The sequence below is a fragment of the Dermacentor andersoni genome, chromosome 5 (genome assembly GCF_023375885.2).
Source record: "Dermacentor andersoni chromosome 5, qqDerAnde1_hic_scaffold, whole genome shotgun sequence".
Taxonomy (NCBI): domain Eukaryota; kingdom Metazoa; phylum Arthropoda; class Arachnida; order Ixodida; family Ixodidae; genus Dermacentor; species Dermacentor andersoni.
In genome coordinates this window covers 58,516,117-58,542,858 of record NC_092818.1, presented here as the reverse complement: position 1 = coordinate 58,542,858, position 26,742 = coordinate 58,516,117, and the positions used below count along the sequence as shown (strand labels likewise).

Below are 26,742 nucleotides of genomic sequence, written 5' to 3'. Positions count from 1 at the left end.
CTTAGAAATGAGTAGTTTGTGACATACCTTGTCAAAAGCCTTTTCAAAGTCGAAGAAGACACAGTCTGCGCATGAACCTTTATCAAGAATAAGATGAAGATCGTGAGTGAAGGAAAGTAGTTGGGTTTCACAGGACAAATGTTTGCGGAAACCGTGCTGTGCGCGTGTGAAGAATGAGTTATCACCCAAGTGCTTAACTAAATGAGAAAACAAGATATGTTCGAGTACTTTACAAGGAATATTAGTGAGGGAAATGGGGCGGTAGTTATGAGGTGAGCATTTGTTGCCGGACTTGTGAAGTGGAACCACCTTCCCAATTTTCCAGTCTGCAGGAAGCTGATGGGTGTCCAAAGATTGCTGGAATATTTTCGAAAGTAATGAAGATGACTAACAGAAGTGTTTTTCAAAAACTTTGCGGTAACCAGGTCTGGGCCCGGGCTTGACGACATCTTTAGATTTTTAATTGCAGTTTCTACGCCAAATGGCTCGATCCTAATAAAATCCATGGCCGGGTAATTGCAGCTATTTAGGGTGGGAAACACAGGATCAGGACTTAGCACGAAATTACTGCAGAATACGGAGTTTAGGGTTCGGGGACATTCAGCGTCGGGTATTTTTGATCCACTAGAATCAGCTAAGGTTATTGTATCATCTTTGGGAGGGTTTATGTTGCGCCAAAAGTTTTTCGGGTCTTCTGTAAGTATTGTAGGCAAAGTGTGTTCTTGAAACATACTTGTAGCGAGTTTTTTAGCTGCTATGTAAGCTTTGTTGGTGTCCTTGTAAGCGTCCTACTTAGTTGCCAAGCGACTTTTTTTTGCGATGCGGTACAGGCGCTCTTTACGATTGCAAAGCCTCTTTAGGTGCGAATCAAACCAAGGCGCCTTAGAATTCGACGACATAATACGCGACGGAATAAACTTATCAGTTAGTTCATGTACTTTGTTTCTGAATATTATCCTGTTATTGTCTACCGTGCGATCATCGAAGTTACTCAAGAAGAGGTCAAGGAAGTTAGATAATTCCAAGTTTATATTGTTAAAGTTTGCCTTGTCGTAATAATATATTAACCTTTTTTTAATAGCCGGCTTCGACAGAGGAGACGTAACGTTAAATGAAAGAACTAGATGGTCGCTTACACCAGGTATACATGAAACATTCGTAACGCTTTCCAGAACCCCCAAAAATACTGGGTTGGCTAGACACATCCAAAATTCCGCGCATAACGTCCATAATGGGGCTGTTCGGAGGCAAACACCCAGCACAACAAGAGTGCATGAGAGAGAACTCACCCTGTGTCTCCGCGGCGAAAGTTCGACTGCTAAACCAAAATCACCGATCACGCAAACTGGCGAAAGGGCAAACTGAAGCTCTTTGATATAACAAAATAATTGACGTCCGCTTTTTCTTGCTATCAGCGAGGTATACGTAAACTGGAAGCGAAGGTTTCATAGGAGCTCAGGTTTCAAGAAAATGGTGGCGTGTTGCGAGCGTGGCCGTCGGGGTGTCGTGCGGACCACTTCTCTAAACGAAATTGAAGAAAAATTTGCGACGTCACCTCCAGAAATTGAAGTGACGGTGGGATCATCTCCTACTTTTTGTCAATGCTTGTATCCGTTTAAGAATCTGCATTTTGACCACTATGCCTGCAGTTATTTTCTTCTCCGAGCTTGCGAATCGCTTTAGCTGATGCGCCAGTGTTTATTTAAAATATAGGCGTGGCGTATCTATTAAGGTCAACATAATTAGGCGGTTACTTGTCAACAATTTCTTCTGCACGTTCCTTCGGAAGGCGAGCAAACAGGAAGGGAATCAATGATGGTGCACGGAAAGTTGAAAAATCAAGTTCAATTTTATTCGTCTAGAATATTGCAACCAATATTCAGCAACAGGGTCATTCTACTCCAACTGTTCCTACCCGGGCACCTGAGCTATGTCCATTTCTCGCGAAGAATTACGAGAAAATACAACTATATCAGCATTACGTGCGCAGTATTTTCTCAACACATTGTGGGCTGAGAACAAAGTTTTGGTCCTCTGAGGGCAATTTGATTGTTAGAAACGATGGAAACCCCTGTGGGAAATAAGAATTTGTGAAATATACACCGTTTCGCGCCTTATTTCAAACTTGGCGTTCTTGCGTTGACTGAACATTCCGCTTTCCTTAGTAATCCGTTTCAGAAAATGCTTTGACGATTTTCAAACCAATGCAACGAGGTAAACATTCGCAAATGATATAGTGTCCGGGAAATATTTTACAAAGTACGGTTAAGGGAGGAACCTTGCAATGATTTCTGCAGAACTCTCATTAAAGGTCCTCTTACCATGCCCCATAGCAAATTTGGTTACACGCAAGAAGTTGTTTCATGTGCTGTAGAGAGCGTTCTTGTGCAAAAATATTTAAAATCGGCTCATTAATAGCCGAGATAGATATACTTCAGCGTCGTGAACTCATGATTTCAGGAGGCAAGCTTCACCTGAAACATATACACTCTGTCCACTTGCCTTGTGTAGCCTTCGCAAGCGAAATTCCTTCCCTACGTTCTCTCATGCAGGACGACGCGGATTGAGTGCCGCATAAGTCACGGGCCTCCGCCTTCATTTCTATTTATCCTCGCTTTTATGCGGTGCGGCCCACTACCGCGGCCGGCGTCACGTGCGATGTATTGCGATTGTCTTGTTTCGCCCAGCACAAAATTTTTCGCGCAGTGCACGAAGACATCTGACTTGCGTTATAAGCCAGTGCTACCCAAATAGTGAGGCAGACGCAAGTGGTTCACAGAGCGTCATCCCGCCGCTGGAACACGGCAAAAAATGACATAGTTTCGGTGTCTGAGCGCGCGACCGCGCGGCATGCGCACCCACAGACTAAACGGAAGTACATCTCTCTGGCTGAGGAAAGACGTGAAAGAAAAACTTGCTGACATTCGCTTTGTGTGTTTTGTTATTTCTCCAAGCTTTAAGTGGTCCGCTAAAGCAACATATTACACAAATAACGGATGTTGCCTCGAATAATTCTTGATGCCACGTGTCACCGTGAGCGACGCCACAGTAGACGTACGTAGGCGCACTAACTCGTGTACGTCATCCTCCGGCTTGTATAGCTGCAACCGCGAGGAGAAGGGAAAATGGCGTTCGATTTGAAATTACTGATCTTTCCGCAGCACGTTGCGATGAAATACTTTGTAGGCACGATCGTTATCGCGCATTGTATGGTCTGCGCATGTCAGCTCAAAATGGCCTGACCTGGTGAGGGACCCTTTATAGCGTACTATGACCGAGAATTTATGTTTGCCGATGTACTGTGCCGAGACTCTGAAACAAAACCCTGACTTTGGCAAAAATTACAATTTGGCCTATGTTTAGACGCCGGCAATGCACTAGGGTTGCCCGTGGAGTAATAAAAGCGGATATAAGTACGAAGCTTAACTTTCACCACGGACATTTCAATCGAAGTAGTTTGAGTTTTCACCGGGAAAACAATTTCTGAATTAGAGTCCCGCCGTTGCAATGTTTAGGTTTCCACTTCGACTTAACCTGTTATCATATTGGCCGGACTGGAATGAACAAATCAAATTTGCTGCGTAAAGGAATGGGGTGTGCATCGGCAGCAGCATATAATTTTCGGTTCTTTCTTTTTTATAGTGTTTTCTTTTAGTATTATACGCGGTGATAATTTTTAAATATTACGTTACGTTTAAAAATCAGCGGCGGCAGATTTCTGCATTAATTATAGAGGTGGACATTACACGGCTGAGATATGAAAATACAAATTCAGCTAACTACAAATTTTCACTGATTAACGTGGTACTTAGTTTACAGCGCAATAGGAAAAAGCCGACGTGAGAAGACAAGGAAACGGTGCTACTATTGACATGACAGAGTTTGCGGGCAAACGGGCTAAATTTAGGTTCATGCAGCGGTACGGTACGTTCCTGCTATTTCTGAGAAAGAAAAAGCCTGCAAATTTTCAAGTGAACAGCGTACGCAGGACGTGCAGGCGAAGAACTGCATTAAAGCGCTCCGTAGTAGCGTGCACGTGACACTACAAGAATGGTCACACATCAGAACAACAATTCCGTGCACGCCGAAGTAGGTTTGTGGCTCTGGCATTGCTCCAGGTTCGGAAGGTCATCCCGTCCGCCACAGCCGCATTTTGACGGAGACCGAATAAAAAACGATCATGCACTCAGATTTAGTAACACTATAAAGAACGCCAAGGTGTCAAAATTAATACGGAGTCCACGAATTCAACGTGCCTCAAAATTGTGCCTACGTGCCTACATAGGCACGGGTGAACGAACGCCTATGTAGCTGGGGAGGGAAAAGGCAGCAATGTAAACTTGTGAGAAATGTTTGGTTCTTGGCAAACTTACGTTTCCCACCGGGTTTTTAAGCGTATCGTGAAATTTAAAGCGTTCAACATTTTTTTCCGCTCAAAGGATGCTATGAAAACACTGTGCAAATAATGCTGTCATACACGTCTAATTCTTTTGCAATTTTTTGATAAAGATGGATGTTGGTCGAACGCCAGGGTTGTGAAAGTGTTGAACAGGGTTGAACAAGGCTGGACAGGGTTGGCGTGGAATGGCCCACCAAGAAAACTTATGTTTTAATTGATGAAAAGTACCATGGTGTGGGCACAGTCGTAATACACAGTCATGTTTCGCACAGTCGGTGTTTCAGCTAATTTGGGCCAAGTAATAAAGAAAGAAACATAGAAGCTGTATGTCCATGAAATTTTCGCAGTATTGTTCTTAGCCATATTGAGCACGTGAAAATAACTTTATCAATCTGCCAAGCTGGCTAATTAACAAAGTTTGCTTAATTGACTTTTTAAATATAACTATTGCGAAAGATCTGCAATACAAAAGTCGTAGCTCTTGTTTAGAAACATCGAGATATTGCATCTGTAACGGTCCTGTTAAATTTTTTTCCAGCATTTATTAAAGTGCGCGAAATTTAAAGAAAAATACCACGTGACTGCCGGCTAACGAGCCCCGCTTATAACACCCTCAAATATGTGATGTGATGTGATAACTTTAGTTAGAATCCGGCCATTGGGAGGCCCGGGCCTGGGGCCGCCTAGATGGCCACTGGGAGCTGCTGCTCCCGTGCGGCTTCCTTGGCTCGCTGGACGGCCCAAAGTTGGTCTTGGAGTTCTGAACTGAGCAGCACGGCCGACCACCTCGCCTGTGTATTTTCTGGGGAGACTGCCATTTTATTTTGGTATATTTCACATCCCCACAACATGTGTCGAACGCTGGCTCTAACAGACTTGTATAGCTTGCACATATCGCTCTCGTATATATCGGGGTAGAAAGTTTTTAGTTGCACGGGACTCATATAAGTTTCTGTTTGTAGTCGCCTCCAAGTAACGGACTCAGCTCTGTTCAGTTTAGTGTGAGGCGGTGGTAATACTCGCCTCCGATTTTGATAGAATTTGGTAATATCGCAAAATCATGTTAATATATCTTTTTCTCTCCAGATTTCCTCCTCCGCGTTCTCCTGTCCGATGAAAGTCACTCTTTGCTCAGCTCGGTGAGTAAGACCTCGAGCTTCGCGGTGTGCGACCTCGTTGAGGTTGACTGCGGGAATGTCTCGAGTCGTATGCGCTGGAAAGCAGAGCCGGAAAGCAAGCCTGCCGTTCTTCTCTGCATTGGAGAATTTTGCTTCATTGACTCTGATGATGTGCCATGCCTCAGAAGAGACCCTACCTTTTGCATAATTTCTAATGGCCGCTTGAGAATCGCTGATGATGTACTGAGCATTTGTGGAGATCAATGCTAGTGCATTGGCTACCTCCTCTGCTGTCTCGGAATGTTTGGTATTAACTGATACGCTTGTAAGGGGTTTTGGGTGTGATCTACGACTACTGCTACATAGCTATTTCTCTCTGGGTATTCAGCCGCGTCTACAAAGGTTAGCTGTCATCTGACCGAAACATTCGGATAATTTTCTCTGCTCTACTCTTGCGTCTGCCGTCGTTGTAGCCTGGATGCATATCCTTGGGTATATTTGGTACTAGGAGTTCGCCACGAATTTCTCTCGTTATCGTCCTCTTTTCCCGGACAGATTTTTGTAATTCATTCCTAGTTTGCTTAGTATTTGCCGTCTCGTTTAGGTTTTGGTTAGTCGCTCTGCTTGAGATGTGTGTTGTGCTTCTATGAATTCGTCCAGTGTGTTGTGGAGTCCTAACTTTAGCAAGAGATCCGTGCTCGTACTGATGGGAATCCCTGGTGTTAGTTTGTATGCTTTTTTTATCAGGTTGTTAATTTTACGCTTTTCAGCTGCAAGCCAATTCTGGAAGGTTGCTATGTATGTGATCTGACTGATTACGAATAATTGTATCAGCCGTATGATACTTTCTTCCTTCATACCTTGGTGCTTGTTAGTATATCGTTTGATTAATCGCATGGTGCTTGTTACCTTTGTGTCTAACTTCCTTATGGTTTCCATATTTGTGCCTTTGTTCTCGATTACCAGACCCAGCACCTAGAGCTGGTTGACTATTGGGATATTCCGCCCGTTCTTGGTGTGTAGCTTGATTTCCTCATGAGCCTTGTTTCTGTCGTATCCTTTGGGAGGCCTGCCTATATGTGTGGGGCGGTACAATAGAAGTTCAGATTTCTCTGCAGAACATGTGAGGCCTGTTCCTATGAGGTGTTTGTGGTATCCTGTGTTAGCTTCCGGTTTCGGTTTTGGGACGTTTACGTCAGGGCGCCACTCAGCGCCAAACGCTCTAAGTTGCCTCCTGCTTCCCCTCGGAGAAATAAAAGAGCATGTTTTGTCTGGTCCCCGACTAAAGAAGTCCGGCTCTTTCTTGCGGCGCTGTGCGGAATGAGGCTATTTAGGCCTCATGCCGTAAACCTCCGTCCGGCCGCCCCGTCTAAGCTACAACAAACTGGCGACGAGGATGGGATTCTAGGAAATCCAAACTTCATCCATATTATTGGCTATGGCAACTGCGATGAGCTGAGCGCAGCGTTCGATGGGCATGAGTCGAGACTTGGGCGTGTCCTTCATGTTGTACAGCTTGCCAGGCGTGGCAGTAAATGCACGCTCCCGGATACGTGAGAATACAGGTCCTGGATAGGTGACGGTGACATCTAAACCTCCTAGAATCACACCTTCCAGGCGCAAGCACTCATAATAGCCCTGGAGTGCATGCTTGGAACCAGTGTAGGTGGCTGAGAAAGGCGCACCAAGCTTTCCAGCCGTGCTGCTGGTGACCACAACACGAGCTTGCACGCCCTTTTCTTTAAAATACTTCACAGCACACCGCGTAAGAGATATGGCACCGAAGGTGTTGCAGTCAAACATCTCTTTGTCGATCTCGACAGGAATCTCCTCAAAGTTAGCTCGCTGGCTACGGCCAGCATTGTTAACCAGGACATCCAACTTGACAAAATGGTCCAGGACCTTTTGAAGCTGCTCGCTGTGTGTCGAGAAGTTGCAAATGCTGAATGGGAGAACAACGACTTCTGTCCCTTCGTCTTTACCAAACTCAAGGCAGTTGTTTTTTTCAAGCTCTAGGCTCTCCAGGTTGGTGCCAGAGAGGACTAGACGAGATCCGACTTTGGCTAGCTCATATGCAAGGTACTCGCCAATGCCACTTGATGATCCTGTGATCCATATTACTTTTCCTCTCAGGGTTACTATCGAACGTCCGAACTTCGACTTGAATAGAAGCATCAGGTCGGCGTCGGCAAGTTTAAGCCACGCAAAGAAGGCCATGAGTCCCGGTACGCCCATATAAGGGAGCCACGACACCAAACACGCCATGGTGCGAGCACGTTAACGCCGAAATATGCGTCTGGCGTCTGGGAGGGTGGCAGCACGTACGTGCTGCAACCAATTGTGGTCTGCTGTAGGTGAGACCTCACTCCAGCAGTGTCAAGGGGTGGATGTTGTTGCGTAGTGAAATAGGTTGCACAGTCCAAAGCTGTGATACAGGGCACGCTTCAGAACGCTCACTGCATAGATGGAAGCAGGCTGCTCCACAATGCTTGCCTTGCCCAAGCACATATGTTTAAGCACGGGTGTGGGGTTTTTCAGCCTAATGAGTACATATGTCGATGGTGAAAGTCTGCTGATTCAGTGACGAATTGACATTTGATTTGATGTCCTACCTATTCTGTGGTCTCAATCATTTTCCAGACTATTAAAGAGGTCATTGCATGCGAATTCGGCTCTTACGCCAAAAGTGTTAAGACGTACGTGGACCGTCGTCGTGCATCAAAATGCCCTCAATTTCGTCCAAGAGATCTTGTCCGAGTACGTAACTTGAGAAAGTCCAATCCTAAATACTCGGGACCATTTAAGATTTACCGTAGGGTAGGTCGCAATACTTTCACGCTTGAAAATGGCAAACGATGGATTGCATCCAGACTTGTGCAATGCCCTGCACTACAGGATTTTCTTGGAAAATTCATCGAAAAGAGTCACTCCAGTGACTACCCTTCCCTTGATTATTGTCTCCCACCTTTTCTTCCAGTTACTACTGGTGTAGGGGATGCATTACGTTTCTTGTAGCGTAATCGTGTAGTACGCACATCATTACAATGGTGCTGACCGCCATACGAATTTGTCTTTCATGCCAAAAAGCTTTTTTTTAACATTAAAACTCGCTAGCATTCTTACGGGGGGACTATGGAGTGTAACGTGCTTTTACGCACAATGTCCAATCCACGACAGCCACAGAGACTGTCTCGAGTCAGGCTCAGGGCGAATGCGCCACCCATCAGTGCTGTCCCACGGGGCTCACAGATAATTGTACTGTCTACTTTTGTACTTTGTGAATTTTTTTTTCCATGTGTGATCTGTGTGTGCAAGGCTGCATCTCATCGTCTTCCCAAGACGGGTACTGATATTCTGCAGAACTGGAGTGCAATAGTTCATATTCAGTGTTCATGTGGTGCGTTTTCTTAAATGGTGAAGCCAAAGATGTCATTTTCTATTGTGTAAAGATGTGATCACTAAACATGTGTGTTACAGTGCTAACATGTGTTCTTTGACTCATGACTTACTTTTGTTGCGAGGAGAGCGAGTAGAGCTTTCTTCCTTTCAAGGGAGAGGTGATGTGGTATCCTATCTTCCTAATGTCATTGCTTATGAGTGTGACCAGGAAAAATTCCGACATCTTCTAGCATCGCATTTTTCCAAGCTCTCCATAACCTAACATGTTATTTTTTCTTGAGTTTCCTGTTATTATTGTGCTACTACCCCTTAAGTACTGTTTTATTATAGCCAAATATTGTCCCGCTCCCTTTAATTTTATTGGTCATATTTTACTTTGTGAAAATTTCTTGTTCACTGACCTCTCGCATTCAAAAGCATTCAGTTTGTCATTTGCACGATTTTTTAACACTACCTTACTGCACGTTAGCGTATTTCTTACAGTGTATTTTTTGTATATGTATTCTAATTATTGTATAACCTTTGAGTGTACTCGCCCCACTTATACAATGCCTCTAGGGCCCTGGAAGGTATCTTTAAATAAATAAATAAATGGTTCAGGCAGAAAGCCTCCTAAGTAATGCTGTCACACAAAAGTTGTATAACAGTGCGGTATGTCTTAAGATTCATACATAACTAAATTTGTGGCCTTCAAGCCCTAGCTTTTTCAACACAATTGTGTGTGCAACAAACACCATGCTTTTTAACCACTATTCTTATGGTGACAGACTTCTGTCTGTTTAATGTAAGCGGTCCAATCTGTCTTACTATTTCTGGTTAATGCCACTGCATTCTTGACTGTTGCTGCAATGGTGGCGGCTTCAAGGCCAACTAGATGACCCAGACTCAGCTGAAAGCATGGACACAGTGTTTGTTTCTTTTGATGATGGTTGTACGCGTGACTAAAGCCTAAACAACTCGCCACGCGAATAACACCTTTCTTGCTTGTGAAGCAGATGCTGCTACATACACAGAATGTTTGCCTCCCACTTTCTGTGGCATGCTGAAGGTAGTAAAGTGTTGTGCTAAAGGTTCAGTAGAATGCACACCTACAGCCTGCAACTGACAATAAAGATGTGTAAGAACTACAAAAACTTTGTGAAAATGTGAAAAATGCAAAGGATATTGTAACGCCTTTCAATTTGGCATTAGAATGTGTGCGCAGCTAACTTTTAACCACATTACCTTATGGCATCGACAGTAGCGTTGCGCGATGGGAGCTTTCCTGGTAGATACTGGCAAGTTTTTGCTCGTGGCATAGTCAGGGCCTCAACTTTGGGAACCTCGATACTTGAGCTACCACACAAAGGTTTATTGGCCAGTTGCCTACTCGTACAGTTCATGTACTACTTAGCAGCTGCTGCAATAATGATTAAAATAATTTGTGAGCAGTTTCATACCTGAGTGGACTGGCAAACAGTGCAGTCTGTTTCAAACAACTAGTCAAAAGCTCCTCTGTTGCCCTGATGTTTTTATGAGCTATTTTTGACTGCTGCAAGTTTCTTAGCTGTGCATACAGGCCAAGCTGTTCTTGCTTATATGAATATTTTTGAATGAGTGAGAAAGATTGGCTTTTGTTTCGTTTTTCAGGTGCCCTGTGAGCTCTCATCCAAGCACCGCATTCCAGAGGTCTGCTGTGAGCAGACGTGGCAAATTGAAGTAACATGCAGATAGTCCAATAAACTACTCGTAATTTCAGACTTTACAAAGTATAGTCAAAACTTTCTTTTAAAAGTGTAAGCACTAATATAACCTAATTTTCCAATCAAACATTACATTTTATATTAGCACGAAAGACATAACTAGAACAACAGCAGCACTGCAGTGAAGAACGTACAATGGTACTCAAGTGTTATACTGAAATATTATATGAAGGCCAATTAGTTCGTAACTTTAGAACGAATTGGCATGAATTTCTGTGCCGTAGCAGTGTTCCAATCCTTATACTGCATCATGTAGGGAACAGTAACTTTACAATGAAACCAATGCAAAACATTAAAACTCACAAAAAGTGCATAAATATAAAATGGGTACAGGGAACTCTTCATCTATGCATGTCTACGCGAAATAGAGGATTTAATCACTGGGACTACATAAAGGATGCATAAAGGTGGGACATACGAAGGAAACATAAAAGCAGTGGCCAAATTTCAACATGGAAGAAACATAAAGGACGGTAATGTAAAGGATGCACAAAGGAAGGACACATATAGGAAACATAAAAGCAGTGGCCAAATTTCAACATGGAGGAAACATGAAGGACGGTAACATAAGGGATACATAAAGGGAGGACACGTGAAGGAAACATAAAAGCAGTGGCTAAATTTCAACATGGAGGAGACATAAAGGACGGTAAGATAAGGGATACATAAAGGGAGGACACATGAAGGAAACATAAAAGCAGTGGCCAAATTTCAACATGGAGGAAACATAAAGGACGTTTCCTCATGTGAACTCCGGGAAACATAGAGTAAACATAAAGGACATAACCATTTTCATAAGGGTCGTTCTGAGCACCTCTCCGCATCCCGTAGTGTGCGCGTTTGTATCAAGTTCTGGTGTTGGAATCGCAGTGATGTACGCAATTCCTTAAACATGCTGCAACGAACTTGTTTATTGAACTTTGTTTTCAAATCTACAAGAAGTGACCACGCAGTAACGACCACATTAATAAAGAAATAATGCTGCAGATTCAGTGCACGTGTTATCATTTATGCGAAGTAAGGTTTTTATTAAGTAGTCAATTAAATGCTGTAAAGTAACTGCGCTATACACACTTGCCCTTATTTTCAACAATTCAACATATCATCTTTGTCATTGTTTGTTTATGCACCGCATAGGTCACAATCTTAATGTCATGTTATGTGTATTCACTATACTGTTAACTGCACATTAACTGCAAAGGGCAATTGATGTAGATGCGCACTGCGAGACAACAGAATGACGTTTGTTCGGGGAGGGATGCCGCGAGGTGTATGCGGATGATGGAATGGCACGTGGTTATGCATTTATTTATTTATTTTTATACCTTGCAGGCGACAAGGATACAGAGTTAGGTGAGGGGCAATAAACATTATTTACAAAAGAAAGGACACAACATTATACAATGCTCAACAAGCAATACCAGAAAAAAATTACCGCTCATGCACGCTGTACAAATGATAAAACAATGAAAATGCAATGTGCGGTCCCGGTGTTTATCACTTGGTTAATTCCGACGGTTTACTAAACCATTTCTCAATTATTGGGTACATCTGCGTTTCTTATTGCGGGTACGCACACGTTTCTTGTTGTTTATTGTACATTGTTTATTTGAAATACCCGACATCGCGCTTGGCATAATCACCATCATGAGGGCTGCAATGAGTGGTTTGTTGTCTTAATCGAGCGGGTCCATCAAAGTCTTTATGAATTATGATACTCATTCGTGTTTTGTAATGCGTTAATTATAGTATTTATTACTCGGTTATGCACTTTAGTTACCAAGTGACACACCGGAACCGCACATTTATTTAGTAAAATATAGGGACAGATTTTTTAATCTATTGCGAAATCGGTGACGGACTGCTGCACGCGCACTCTGCTGCGAGAGAGAAACGACGTTACTAATTGTGGAGCCAATGGCACGCCACACCTTTGCTGTGACAATTGTGTTGTCATGATCTTGTCTTAACGCCGTCTCCCTCCGTGTCCCTTCCCTGCAATATTACGCAGATAAATGCATATGTTTTAAATGCATAAGCATTTCCATGCCCACCCAATGAGTGATTTGTGCGTTGGTCACGTAGGACGAATGCGTGGCTCATTCCCCCCTAAACAATGGCTCGTGCCCCCGCAGTAGGATTTCTGTGGCCGGACCACGAGTGTTTTGCCTTGGCATATACAGCTTGGTTGTAAAAGATGAACACCTTCAGCTAGAGACCAAAACCGCCATAAGGCACGCTAAGAAATGAAAGTTTATTGAAGATGCCGAGTAAATGCTGGCTGACAAACAATAAATCGAAGCTCCCTGAAAAAGAAGCAATAACTGATGTGCGTCCATACAAATCACCACAGGAAACTCATCCATCTCTGAGGCCATGCTGCCCCAAGATTCTTCCAGTATTGACCCAGATTCTTCCAATGAACTCTCGACATCTGAGCGTGCATTGCAGAGGAAGTAGCCAGCATTTTCTGCATATTGGCTGCCTAGAGAAATTATAGAAGCACAGAAGCTGTACGTATATGTAAAAACACTGTGAGAATGTAATCAGCCTGCATTGGGTTAGAGATGGGTGCATTTCCTGCCAGGAAACAGAGATTAATTTTTGCTTCTTTTTTTGTATGTTTGGTAGATTGCTTGTCAGCCAGCATTTACTGGACATGTACATTAAACTTTTTCTAAAAACATCTCGGTTTTCTTCTTTGTCGTATGTGGTCTCTGGTGCACCTGTAAAATTTCATTTGGGCAATGTTGCAAGAGCGTATAGTGTGAAGCAGCAAGAACAGAGTTAGGCAGAAGAAGCAGCAGACCAGAGCTAACATCTAACGAAGAGGTTTATTGTGAAAATGCAGTGATTTATAACGATTAACAGAAAACAGTGCAGTTAGAAAGCCTTATAAAACTTGTTCTTGATAAAGTCAAGCATAATGAAACACAGGAAAGAGATAATATACGAATATATATATATATACAAGTTCAGGGGGAAAACATTGTAGTATTCACCCATTGCGTATGTGGGTACTTTCCAAGAAACTCCAGTTAATTTTTTTTAAGGCATGGAACCGGCAGTGTGCTGCATATAGAAAATGTCACTCTGTCCATTGGAATAAGAACAGGGTTTCTTAAAAGGTGCTGCCATCCACGATTGGTAACTTTAATGATTTTTTTTCTGGCACTTGGAATTTTTATCTGTTTTATTTCTGTAGTGCATTTATTTCTTTGGTTAAAACACGCGCCAAACTTTTATCTAGCCTTCAAAGCTGTATTTTTTTGCTGGTAAACTATATATTGTCACGTGGCGGTGACGTTAAGAACACAGTAGCAATACTGTGAAAGGCAAAACTCGATTTTATTGGGCGAACCTGTGCCCACAAAACAGGCTACACTTATAGCACAACGAAAGCGGCGAACACAGTCGGCGATCGTCGAGAATCTGATCAGCGGGTCAAGCGCGTCGGCTTTTATACAGCAGTCATCGAATGTTCCAGACTAATCGTTGGGACCCGCATGCCTTCTACAAAGTTCTACACCATTCGTGTCAAGCGATGAAATCAGATAACACAAGGTTCGGCGACAACAGACAGTGGATAGAAGCATCGATAACTTTCCAGAAACTTCGGATACAGGCAGGCGCGTCCCGCGCTGTGCGATAACATTTGTTAGGCGGCCAAACGTGGTCGCCCGATAAAGATAAGTACACGTGTCATTACCCCCCTCTTAAAAAGCATCGACCCGATGCTGCAAACAAACGAAAGTAAAAAAAAAAGAAGCACTCGTAGCAAAAAAAACAACAAAGTAAGGAAGTTCGTCAGCGTCCATAAAAGGGTTTGAGGCGCACCACGTGGACGACTTCAGATCGTGCGCGGCGCCGCTGTGAATGCGAAATGCCGTCTGGCACGACCTCATAGTCCAGTGCGCCAATACGTCGGATGACCTTGTAGGGTCCGAAATAGCGTCGCAGTAGTTTCTCACTGAGTCCTCGTCGGCGTATCGGGGTCCATACCCAAACACGGTCGCCGGGCTGGTACTCGACGAAGCGTCGTCGGAGGTTGTAGTGTCGGCTGTCGGTCCTCTGCTGGTTCTTTATCCGCAGGCGGGCGAGCTGTCGGGCTTCTTCGGCGCGCTGGAGAAAGGTAGCGACATCAAGGTTCTCCTCGTCAGTGACGTGCGGCAGCATGGCGTCGAGTGTCGTCGTCGGGTTCCTGCCGTAGACCAGCTTGAACGGCGTGATCTGTGTGGTTTCTTGCACCGCCGTGTTGTAAGCGAATGTTACGTACGGCAGGACGGCATCCAAGGACTGGATTCCGACAACCTTCAGGAGACCATCAGGGCCATTGTGCGCGAAGAACTGCGCAAGGTCCTGCCTTCGTCGCAGCCCCAAGTGGCTTCGATCGCCGACATTGTGAAAGAAGAGGTGCACCGATCGCTTGGAGTTCCCGAGCTGCAACCACAATTACCGCAGCCCCAACCAGAAGCGATGACATACGCCGCCGTCGCACGCCGTCAAGGTCCCCCTCCACGACCACGCCAGGGCCCTGCAACGACGCAATTCCGCCGTCCGCCGCCACCGCCGCCGCCAGCACGCCCACCCGTCGCCCAGCGCACCTACGCGAGGAAGACGGACATTTGGCGAGCCCCCGACCACCGCCCGCTCTGCTATCACTGCGGAGAAGCCGGCCATGTGTATCGCCGATGCCCATACCGCGACTTGGGACTGAGAGGTTTCGCCGTCAACGCTCCGCGCCCGCAGCAAGGTGAACGCCCTCGCGATATCGCCGACTACCTCGCCGCCACTCAGTGGAGCCCTCGACGACCGTCCCGTTCGCCGTCACCAGGCCGTTACCTGTCGCCGCAGCGCCGACCATCATCATCATCCTCATCAGCCTGGTTACGCCCACTGCAGGGCAAAGGCCTCTCCCATACTTCTCCAACAACCCCGGTCATGTACTAATTGCGGCCATGCCGTCCCTGCAAACTTCTTAATCTCATCCGCCCACCTAACTTTCTGCCGCCCCCTGCTACGCTTCCCTTCCCTTGGGATCCAGTCCGTAACCCTTAATGACCATCGGTTATCTTCCCTCCTCATTACATGTCCTGCCCATGCCCATTTCTTTTTCTTGATTTCAACTAAGATGTCATTAACTCGCGTTTGTTCCCTCACCCAATCTGCTCTTTTCTTATCCCTTAACGTTACACCTATCATTCTTCTTTCCATAACTCGTTGCGTCGTCCTCAATTTGAGTAGAACCCTTTTCGTAAGCCTCCAGGTTTCTGCCCCGTAGGTGAGTACTGGTAAGACACAGCTATTATACACTTTTCTCTTGAGGGATAATGGCAACCTGCTGTTCATGATCTGAGAATGCCTGCCAAACGCACCCCAGCCCATTCTTATTCTTCTGATTATTTCCGTCTCATGATCCGGATCCGCCGTCACTACCTGCCCTAAGTAGATGTATTCCCTTACGACTTCCAGTGCCTCGCTGCCTATTGTAAATTGCTGTTCTCTTCCGAGACTGTTAAACATTACTTTAGTTTTCTGCAGATTAATTTTTAGACCCACTCTTCTGCTTTGCCTCTCCAGGTCAGTGAGCATGCATTGCAATTGGTCCCCTGAGTTACTAAGCAAGGCAATATCATCAGCGAATCGCAAGTTACTAAGGTATTCTCCATTAATTTTTATCCCCAATTCTTCCCAATCCAGGTCTCTGAATACCTCCTGTAAACACGCTGTGAATAGCATTGGAGAGATCGTATCTCCCTGCCTGACGCCTTTCTTTATTGGGATACACTGGCCCAGCCCGGGGCCGGTCTGCGAGCCCATATCCGGAAAACTAAAAGCAGCAACCGATGGAGGTGCGGTTGCTGTTCGTCGAACTGACGAAGATCCTCCGACGCCGACGGAGACGCCGAAGAGACCATCTCCACGACATAATAATGACATGCCGCCGTCCCGACGAAGTCAGAAAGCCAAGACTACACCAACAAAAGACTACGTGACGACGCGACGTTCCAGCTTCAGTTTAACGCGACGCACCCGTGATCCGACGCCAAGACCCAACTGCAACGCCAGACAAAGAACCACCGACCTCGACGTACTTCTCGACGGCCACGCAGTCACTGCCTTAGTCGACACAGGGGCCGATTACTCCGTAATGAGTGGACACATCGCCGCCCAGTTGAAGAAGGTTAAGACTGCATGGGAGGGCCCTCAAATTCGAACTGCTGGAGGACACCTCATTACGCCAACTGGAATCTGCACGGCAAGAATTACCGTTCATGACCGGACTTACCCAGCACCTCCACCAGATGTCACGTGGCGGTGACGTTAAGAACACAGTAGCAATACTGTGAAAGGCAAAACTCGATTTTATTGGGCGAACCTGTGCCCACAAAACAGGCTACACTTATAGCACAACGAAAGCGGCGAACACAGTCGGCGATCGTCGAGAATCTGATCAGCGGGTCAAGCGCGTCGGCTTTTATACAGCAGTCATCGAATGTTCCAGACTAATCGTTGGGACCCGCATGCCTTCTACAAAGTTCTACACCATTCGTGTCAAGCGATGAAATCAGATAACACAAGGTTCGGCGACAACAGACAGTGGATAGAAGCATCGATAACTTTCCAGAAACTTCGGATACAGGCAGGCGCGTCCCGCGCTGTGCGATAACATTTGTTAGGCGGCCAAACGTGGTCGCCCGATAAAGATAAGTACACGTGTCAATATCGCTCATTTGTACAATAAACCTTAGTTGTAAGTCAGCCCCCATCCGTCTCTAGTGTCATTCTGTTGATACTGCTTCATTATATGCGCCCTTGCAACATTTGTGTGTGGGCGTGGGAGCGCGCGCGCGCACGTGTGTGTGTGTGTGCGTGTGTGTGCGCGCGCGTGTGTATGTGCGTGTGTGTGTGTGTATGTGCGTGCGTGTGTGTGTGTGTGTGCGTGTGTGTGTGTGTGTGTGTGTGTGTGTGTGTGTGTGTGTGTGTGTGTGTGTGTGTGTGTGTGTGTGTGTGTGTGTGTGTGTGTGTGTGTGTGTGTGTGTGTGTGTGTGTGTGTGTGTGTGTGTGTGCATTGATTTGGATGTGAAATCGTTCCCTTGAGCGATGGCATCGTTCTTCTCCTGTGCAGCCTCATCAATTCACTAACTACAGTGCAAGAGACACATTATTAAAAAGAAGAAAGTGAACACACAGGGCGCTTGATTCTTCTCCGTTGTCTATTTGTGGTGCTTTGTTTATAATGAATACAGAGCAACTCGTCCAGATTTCGGTTATTCTGTCGGGCTCATAGGCCCACTTGTGTCCTGGAGTATCTGCACGGCTACGTGTCCTGTAATTTATTCTTGTACATGTGCTTGCAAGTCGTGTGTCCATTTCCTGATGTTCCTTGCAATCTTGTATGACGTGCAAGCAGCGACAGTTTCTGGTGAATTCATGCAGGCCTGCAGGACTTTGTAGTCTGCAGATTTGCAATTCAAGGGTTGCTGTGATTTCTTTCATTTCAGATTTTCTAGGTATATTATGTCCTGGGATGATCCTCACTTGTATGGCGTTTAATTTTATGTAGTGTCACACCACTGTTACGCTCCTTTTGGCATATGTGCCCGAGGTTTGCATATTCATAATTAGCACCCTTCTTTGTGTGTTTGGCAGTTGCATATAGCCTCCTGGCGTAATTTTTTGCGACCTTATTGCATGGTATGGGCCTCTTGTGTTTAAAGTCCCAGTCCTCCCGAGATTATGCTTCTGAAGGGAGTGGTAGTCGTCTTTGCATCTCATATGGTAGCTGGCATCGTATCTTGCGACCAGGGGTGCTATGCAGGATGCGCCGAGTTTCTCGTTCACCCGAGTTTTACCCGAGTTTGCTCGGCGGCAGTCAGTGAACGGAGATAGCGCGGAACGCGCGAAAGCTACAGGCAAAAAAATATGTAGACAAAAAGCCGCGTATGACAACATGAGCGCACCCTGCGCGGCACGCTGCCTCCACGTTTCAAGCGCAGACGGCTGCACAACGAAACGCGCCAGCGCCGCGTATTGTTATCAACGGATTATCGCAACTTAGCAATACCGTGACTGTCCCGCTGTCTGTCTGCAGACTTGCCGTGAGCCGCTTGCCACGCCTTTCCCAGGCGCGTCAAAGGCGTGCCTCCTCTTTGGGCAACTATCTTTATATCCTCGATCGAATGCGAACAGGGTACATGCGGCGCATTCTTGCACCTACGCTTTCGCTTAAACGAATACGTTAAAATACAACAAATAAAATAACGAACATCTTTATTTCTTTAAGTGTCTGTTTTTCGTTTTGAATGCTAGAAATTTCTGATGACAAACGGAGATCGAGCAAATTATTAAATTTTGCACTTCTTGCCGCGAGTGGCGACAGTGAGGCGAAAGTTCAGAAGCGGATACATTGAAGCAGGTCGCATGCACGAGGCAGTTCATACGGCTAGAAGTCGCCTAGGGGCGCTACAGTGCTATTCTCAATAATGTCAGTGATCACCACTCTTTCTTTATTAGGGGAATAAAAACGCAGCGCCGCGGTACGGCTGTTTATCGCAGGCGTTGTAAGGCCCCCGCTTTACCAACTAAAAACGATAGCCTAGTCATAAATACGGGAGCAACGGCTGTCGCTGCAAAATGGCGGTCCGTAGTGCTCGTAATGACGCAGTTCAGTGAAAATGTACAAGTTTATCTTTGTGCGCGAAGCCTCGGCGATGCATTGCGAAGAAGTGTGTGCTTCCCAGCGACACAATTCATCGCTTGTCATCGCTTGCCCAGTGAAAGTGCCTCTGAGCGCATGTACGCAGTATTTGAGTGTTTTGTGCACACCAAGGTGCTTGCGGATTACTTATGCTGGAGCCAGCAGCGATCACAGAAGGATATCGTAACGACACCGCAGCAACCGCATTTTGGCAGGTGAGGGCTCTTGTGTGCGGTTATGAAATGAGACTTCGAACTGAGGAACATGTTGGAATTGAGTGCGCAATGCTTGTGATGAAGAAATTCCATTGCACTGGGTCTAGAAGAGCGAGCGGTTCTCGGACGCTGATCGTGTTTACGACGTTGTGGCTCCGATACATCACCGATGACAGAGCAGCCATCTCAAACGAGTGCTGCGATACGCACTCGTCAGCATCGTCGTCACACTCGGCGCATCGACGCCTTGCAAGCAGCTACAGTGACGTGCCAATAATTATTTACTGTGTGCTACGTCGCCACAATGCAGGCAACGAAACCGTGCTGTGGGGCGATCTGAGCCCGAGAAGATATATGCATAAGCCAGCGACAGTCAACGCTTTGTTTTTTATAGTAATGTGCCGTACATCACCGATGACAGTGCGTTGTGCGTGTTTTATGTCGGTGGTGAATATTGTGGATGCCTCTCAGCTCGGCACCGCGTCGCTGTTGCCGAAAGATAACTTGGGCGTGGCCCAACCGTGGTGGGTGCGCGCACACAAGTTACATGCCTCGCGCGGGGCGTGACCTCTGGATTTGATTGACAGGCGAACTCGTGCTAAACTTGTACATCGCGAAACCCCCTCCGAGTTCAACTCGGGAACATGGCGGCGGCACCAGCAGCCTGTGTTATTGCACCCAGCGGCAGCAAGCGGCAGTATTACCGTCTGGACCCGTTCACGTACATGACCGCCGTGGAGTTTCAGCGTCATTTTCGCTTGGCGAAGACATCAGTGCGCTGGCTGTGTGACGAGCTAGGCGAAGACTCTCTTCTGTGGAGACAGGGTGGCGGGTTTCATTCGCTCACCGTCGAAGAGCAAGTCCTCTGCGCCCTCCGTTTCTACGGGACTGAGAGTTTTCAGGGAAGCGTGGGCGCCGAGCGTTATATTGGACGTCATCAAACTAATGTGAGCCTCTGTGTCAGAGATGTCTGATGCGCTTATTGATGCGGCAGTGCGGAAGCGGTGGCTGGCTTTCCCGAAGACTGTGGCTGAGCGGGCATTTATAAAAGAACGCTTCTTACTTCGCGGAAACATTACGAACGTAGTCGGGTGTGTCGACGGAACGTACGTAGGAATTAAGGCGCCTTCAATGTCAGCGTTACTGTGATTAGCATTGAAGCAATGTCTATACGCACCATATTGCCAAATTTGTCACTTCTGTGTAGCCGACTTAAATTTTGTATTACCGACATCACACATGCGTCAGCCTATGATACTGACTTTTTCGCTGGTTGCTGACTTTTTACCGATTGTTCTACTTGTCTGTCAGGGTGCCTTCCAAATGGCTCACTTTTTGGGGAAAGAGGTTAATGAAGTATAAATAGATAAATGGATATCGCAAATTGTGTGAAGTACCCTGTGAATGCTAATCTCATAATTAACTTGGGTTTTTTATGAGATTACTTAGTACTTAGTCATCATCATCATCAGCAGCCATGTTATGCCCCCTGCAGGGCAAAGGCCTCTCCCATACTTTTCGAGACTACCCCGGTCATGTACTAATTGTGGCCATGCTGTCCCTGCAAACTTCTTAATCTCATCCGCCCGCCAAACTTCCTGCCGCCCTCTGCTGCGCTTTCCTTCCCTTGGAATCCATTCCGTAACTCTTAATGACCATCGGTTATCTTCCCTCCTCATTACGTGCCCTGCCCATGCCCATTTCTTTTTCTTGATTTCAACTAAGATATCATTAACTCGCGTTTGTTCCCTCACCCAATCTGCTCTTTTCTTATCCCTTAACGTTACACCTATCATTCTTCTTTCCATAGCTCGTTGCGTCGTCCTCAAGTTAAGTAGAACCCTTTTCGTAAGCCTCCAGGTTTCTGCCCCGTACGTGAGTACTGGTAAGACACAGCTGTTATAAACTTTTGTCTTGAGGGACAAAGGCAACCTGCTGTTTGTGATCTGAGAATGCTTGCCAAACGCACCCCAGCCCATTTTTATTCTGATTATTTCAGTCTCATGGTCCGGATCCGCAATCACTACCTGTCCTAAGTAGATGTATTCCCTTACCACTTCCAGTGCCTCACTACCTATTGTAAACTGCTGTTCCCTTCCTAGACTGTTAAACATTACTTTAGTTTTCTGCAGATTAATTTTTAGACCCACCCTTTTGCTTTGCCTCTCTAGGTCAGTGAGCATGCTTTGCAGTTGGTCCCCTGAGTTACTAAGCAAGGCAATATCATCAGCGAATCGCAAGTTACTAAGGTATTCTCCATTAACTTTTATCCCCAATTCTTCCCAATCCAGGTCTCTGAATACCTCCTGTAAACACGCTGTGAATAGCATTGGAGAGATCGTATCTCCCTGCCTGACGCCTTTCTTTATTGGGATTTTGACGTAGTACAACTTACTTAGTATGCATAATGCTGAATTTTGGTCATGCGTCATCTATCGGCCGCACTATGAAACAGCAAGGCATTGCACAATTCGTTGCAGTGCGAGATGCGGATGTCGCACCAACTCGGTTGTGCCTATGCATTTATCGCGAAATGAAAATGCATTGAAAATCTTAGTGTGCTGGCTTGCATGAAGAAAATACTTCAGAGTGTTTGCTGTGTTCACTGTTGGTGCATGTGCCAGTGGTTCAGTGTACTTTCTTTTGGGGGGGGCAGCCTTATTCTGTATGGACAAATCGTATACTTTCGTCTCATAATGGGGCTCTAATTCTTCAGCAGTAGAACAATGCAGGTCCAATGCTTTGCAGAACTCGGTGTGCGTGAAGTTGTCATGAACCACCAAGGCAAAATTACATATCGGGAGAAATGTGGTGCAGATGCCAATGAAAAGTGGGTCTTTAACCCGCCGTGATAGAAATAAATATTGCAGAGCGAATAGACCTTTTGTACAGCTTTAGAGCAATGATTACAGAAACATGCTCAAACGTGTAAAAGCTTGCCGCAATGCCAAAATAGGATGAGCGATATGCAGCATATTTTGGCATTGAACATGTCTTGTAACTGCTATTTTTATTGTAAGCCTCGCTGTCATACCTTTCCCTCCGGCACTCTCTTTACTGAAACGCAGCACTGTCTTTCTATTGGTGTCATGATGATGATGGTAACGGCAGCAGTAAGGCTGGTTAATGCTTGCCCGTTTGATTCCTGCGAGTTTAGTGGTACAGAATATGGCCCATGCACACACCTGTGAAGCAAAATTTTATGCTTGTGGTAATTTGTTGGAGAGCTAATTCGTGTTGGGACATTTCGAAGATGTGTGCCATTGTGACTTAATAACTAGAGCGTTGGTGAGGTTGAATACTGGTTGTATTGGTATAGAAGCTTGAAGTTAAAATTCCACAACAGTTCGACGGGACACAAAGAAGAGAAATACAAACAGCAGAACGCTCTGCTGTGTGTGTTACTCTTCTTTGTGTGCCGCCTAATTGTAGCGTGATCCAACTTCAAATAGAGCATTGGGCTTCTTTGGTGCAGGACCGAGGAAGTGTGAGCTATTCGACACCATGCCAGTGCCTTGCCACACAATTACGGAAGTCTGAAGGTTTGCACACAAAGCTTTGCTTTCAAATCCACCTGCTCATGTAATACAAGCACTGATTGAAAGAACCGCCATACAAAATAATAGGGAAATCAATGGCCTGTGAAAAGTGTAATCTGTATATTGACACTGTTGACATGATAGGTGCCATACCGGCCTCAAAACTGTACTGGACAGAACAGTTTATTTCCTATGTGAAACACAAGCTTCCATAAACAAGCTCAGTTTGTTTTGACATGGTAGGCAACATTCACTGTAATCTGTTTTTGATTCTAAAGAAGTGCCAATCACCACCTCTTTTTCAAGGATGTCATGGGAATATTTGGCGAGACCTTTTTACAGCCCCTCATAATGGAAGTGTGGCCAGCCAGCTTTGCTTGGGTGCCTTTAAAGATTTCTGTTCCTGATCATTGTGTGCTATCAAGTTGCTAAAGTCTATGCAACCAGTGCAAGGCATTACGTGATTCTATAGTCGGATACAACTTTAGGAGGCCGCAGAATCTGCACTTCAATGGCAGGTGAACACAAGCCTGCACCAATGGGCACACACTCTACACTGATGTCGTGCCGCTGGACGCACTAATACCCGCTCATTAGAGAGGGACTATTTCTTTAGACGTGGAGGCAATCGGCTGCTGCGCTTTGGTCATCTGGGCGGGTCCTCTCCTGTCTTCTGAAGTGTTATCCGACTAGAGGATGTCGCTTTTCATACAACACAAAAGGACAAAGTGTACAAGTATTTGGCCTATGAAATGGATGCATCACAAGTGAGCTATGCATGGGCTTAAGCTGTGTGAAAATTAGTACATGCAAATATATGACATTGTTAAAGGATATGTGGTATCGAACATGCATGTAATGGCACGTTTAAATGGGGGAGTGTTGCAGTCATATGCACAGTCTATAGGTGATAGCATTATTAAGCTCATGCCGTTTCCTGTCTTTTCATTTTGAAATACACACACCGTTCATCTTGTGGCTAATCAACGCCCACTGTATTCTTGCAGATAGAAAGAACAGACAGCACAATGACGTATATGCTGCATTAGTGTCTTTTTCATTTATATGATCCAAGAGTGGCACAGGTTGTCTTACGCTTCTGCCTATTTTGAAGAGACACCAAGTGCATGTTACAGGTGTCCCAATATGCACAGTACGATGTTTACTGCAATAATTTTATCCATGCTCTTGAATAAGAAACAAAATAATAAACTGAAAGCTCCTTTATAAGGTGTGTTCTGGGGGCTGAACTGCAGAGCAGTGAGGGCACCGATGCTACTGTTTCAGAGCAGCCTTCTGGACCTCTGCCACACTCGCAAGAGCATGTGCCTGGCGCTCGCCTACTACCACCAGGCGGTTGAGTGCCTCCAGCAGCAGAATGTTTTGCTACAAAAAAAGTGGATTATTGGAGTGAATCAACCGCACATAAACCATTATTTACAAAGAAAAATGCTCGTTGCACTATTGGTACTAAGTGCCCTTAACTGTGGAAGCCTTTAGTGTAGTATGCGTAATAAAACAATGTGCTGGGACAACGTTGCTTTATTTTTCATAACTGGGGTTGTCTTTTTCGGAGCTAATTGTCATGTTGATTAGTGTGCCAACAGCTGAGGTGTCCTCGCACCTTTACGAGTCTCTACTGTCAGCACCACAAACCTATTTTTGTTCACTGCAGAACCAATGCCGCTCCCTACAATCCCATCTTATGCGAGCTGATTGCATCCTATGCCTACAAACATATTTTTGTCCCATTACGCAATATTCTACCATCCTCGGCTGCAGTTCTCTCTCCTTGACGTCCATTCTGTCACGCTTATGTAATCACCTGTTATAAATCGGCAACAAGAGATTGAAGACGTGCATGGCCTTCCCGCCGATTCCATTTTTTTTTCTTAATTTCAACTAGCATATAAGTTGCCACGGTTTACTACGCCACTGTCTTCCTGCCTTAATGCTATCTCCAACAATTTTTGTTACTTCGCTTTCTGCACAGTCCTCGACTTCTCAAGTTTCTTTGTTAACCTCCAGGTTTATGTCCCATATTGCTTAACCGGTAGAATGCAATGGTTCTAATCATTTTTCAAGGATATAGGTAACGTGGCGATCACGATTCGGGAATGCCTCCCATGTGCTGTTCAACCCATGAAATTTTTGTATAAGTGTCCTGCTTTATATCAGTACCTGCTATTGATATTTCACCTGGATAAAGATACTCTTCCATAGATTCTGCGGGCTAAATGTAACTCATGAATTTCTGTTATCTCACCAAGTTAGTGAAGGTTACCTTTATCTTTTCCATATTTTTGCGGGCCCACGTGCATATAAAAGCACAAACACTCATTGGTTCTCAATGCCTTTTTTAAACTGCTGGATATTCAGTTCGTTACTACGAAAGTGACTTAATCCGTGCACTCTTAGGATGCTAAATATGAAACAGTAGAAATATACTTATCTGCAGTTTGTCGATGTGTCCTTCACTGTGTTGGTTGCGAGATCCATCGTCGGCACCACCTGCTTGTCGCATCGTAGCTATATCGGCTGTGTTCCTTTTGCACACACTATGCAATATTCGTGACGCTCGCAGTCACGCAGAGTGGAGGAACTCAGCGCACTCACAGAAGCAGCGCCGGATAAGTTGTGTTTTCAGGAGTGTGCCGTGAACAGTAGGTGCGCGTTGCGATCTGTAAAATCGCCGAAGCTATTGGCAGTCTTTCGGGGTGCACGGAAAGATTGCTCACGGAGGCACAGAACTATCCAAGAAATAGTGGTCATCGTCGAGCCTGATCACTACGTCGCGCACTGCAAGCTCGTTGTACGAGTTTGTTTACACTGGGCCTCTTCGATGTTTAGCCACCATGCTCGCCCGGTGAATGTATGTGATTACGCCACCACAGCGTTCCCTCGTAGTATAATGCGAAGCGTACTAAATTACAAATTAGTCGAATACACATTAGGTGTACATCTTATAAGCTTTAAAATTCTTTTAAACCACGTTATTCTAACGAATATTATTTATGCATTTGTTTTACACCTGCTTGTGCATGTATAGCATTCAGTGGAACGACAAACAAGTGAAAGAAGGCACGACCATGCACCGACGGTATGATCACGTGAGCCCCAGTTTGTCGACCGCCCAGAAAGCAACGCCCAAGGAATGATAGCCACCCAGAGTGAATATAGATAAACCAATGAAACTGGAGGCTTGTCGAAAGATAAACTGTGTGTCGGTACCATTTGTGCTTTCATCTTGGGGTGTCGCCAGAGCTCGTGAAGATCCCGAGTTTCGCCAAACTCGGCACATCCTGCATAGCACCCCAGGTTCTGAGCTCTGGAGGCAAATAATTTCTTGCGCATGCTGCAACTCTACTCTGTCTAGGTACTTGTTTATTGGCTATTTCTCGTAGAGGTCTTGAAGGATGGTAAAGTTGGAAAGACCTGTCAGCACCCGATGCCTGCTTTCAATGAGCTCGTTTTTGTGCGTTGGGTGCAGTTTGTACTATTACGATATCATCGAGCGATGCTCAAGAGACGAGCCGCCGCGAGAACGACGAAGAAGTTGGTCGGTGCCCTTGGCACGAGCGAGTGTCAGCCTGGCTGCCTGGCTCCAGTGTAAATAGCGTGTAAATAGC

The 26,742-nt window shown here is 45.5% G+C and overlaps 1 protein-coding gene across 1 annotated transcript; it reads right to left on the bottom strand.

The window, feature by feature from the left end:
- Positions 1-6,916: 6,916 nt before the first annotated feature.
- LOC126530256 (dehydrogenase/reductase SDR family member 7-like) lies at positions 6,917-7,794 on the bottom strand. Its single transcript, XM_050177577.3, has one exon. It carries the CDS (start codon positions 7,780-7,782, stop codon positions 6,922-6,924), a length of 861 nt encoding a protein of 286 aa, XP_050033534.2. The 5' UTR covers positions 7,783-7,794; the 3' UTR covers positions 6,917-6,921.
- Positions 7,795-26,742: the final 18,948 nt, after the last annotated feature.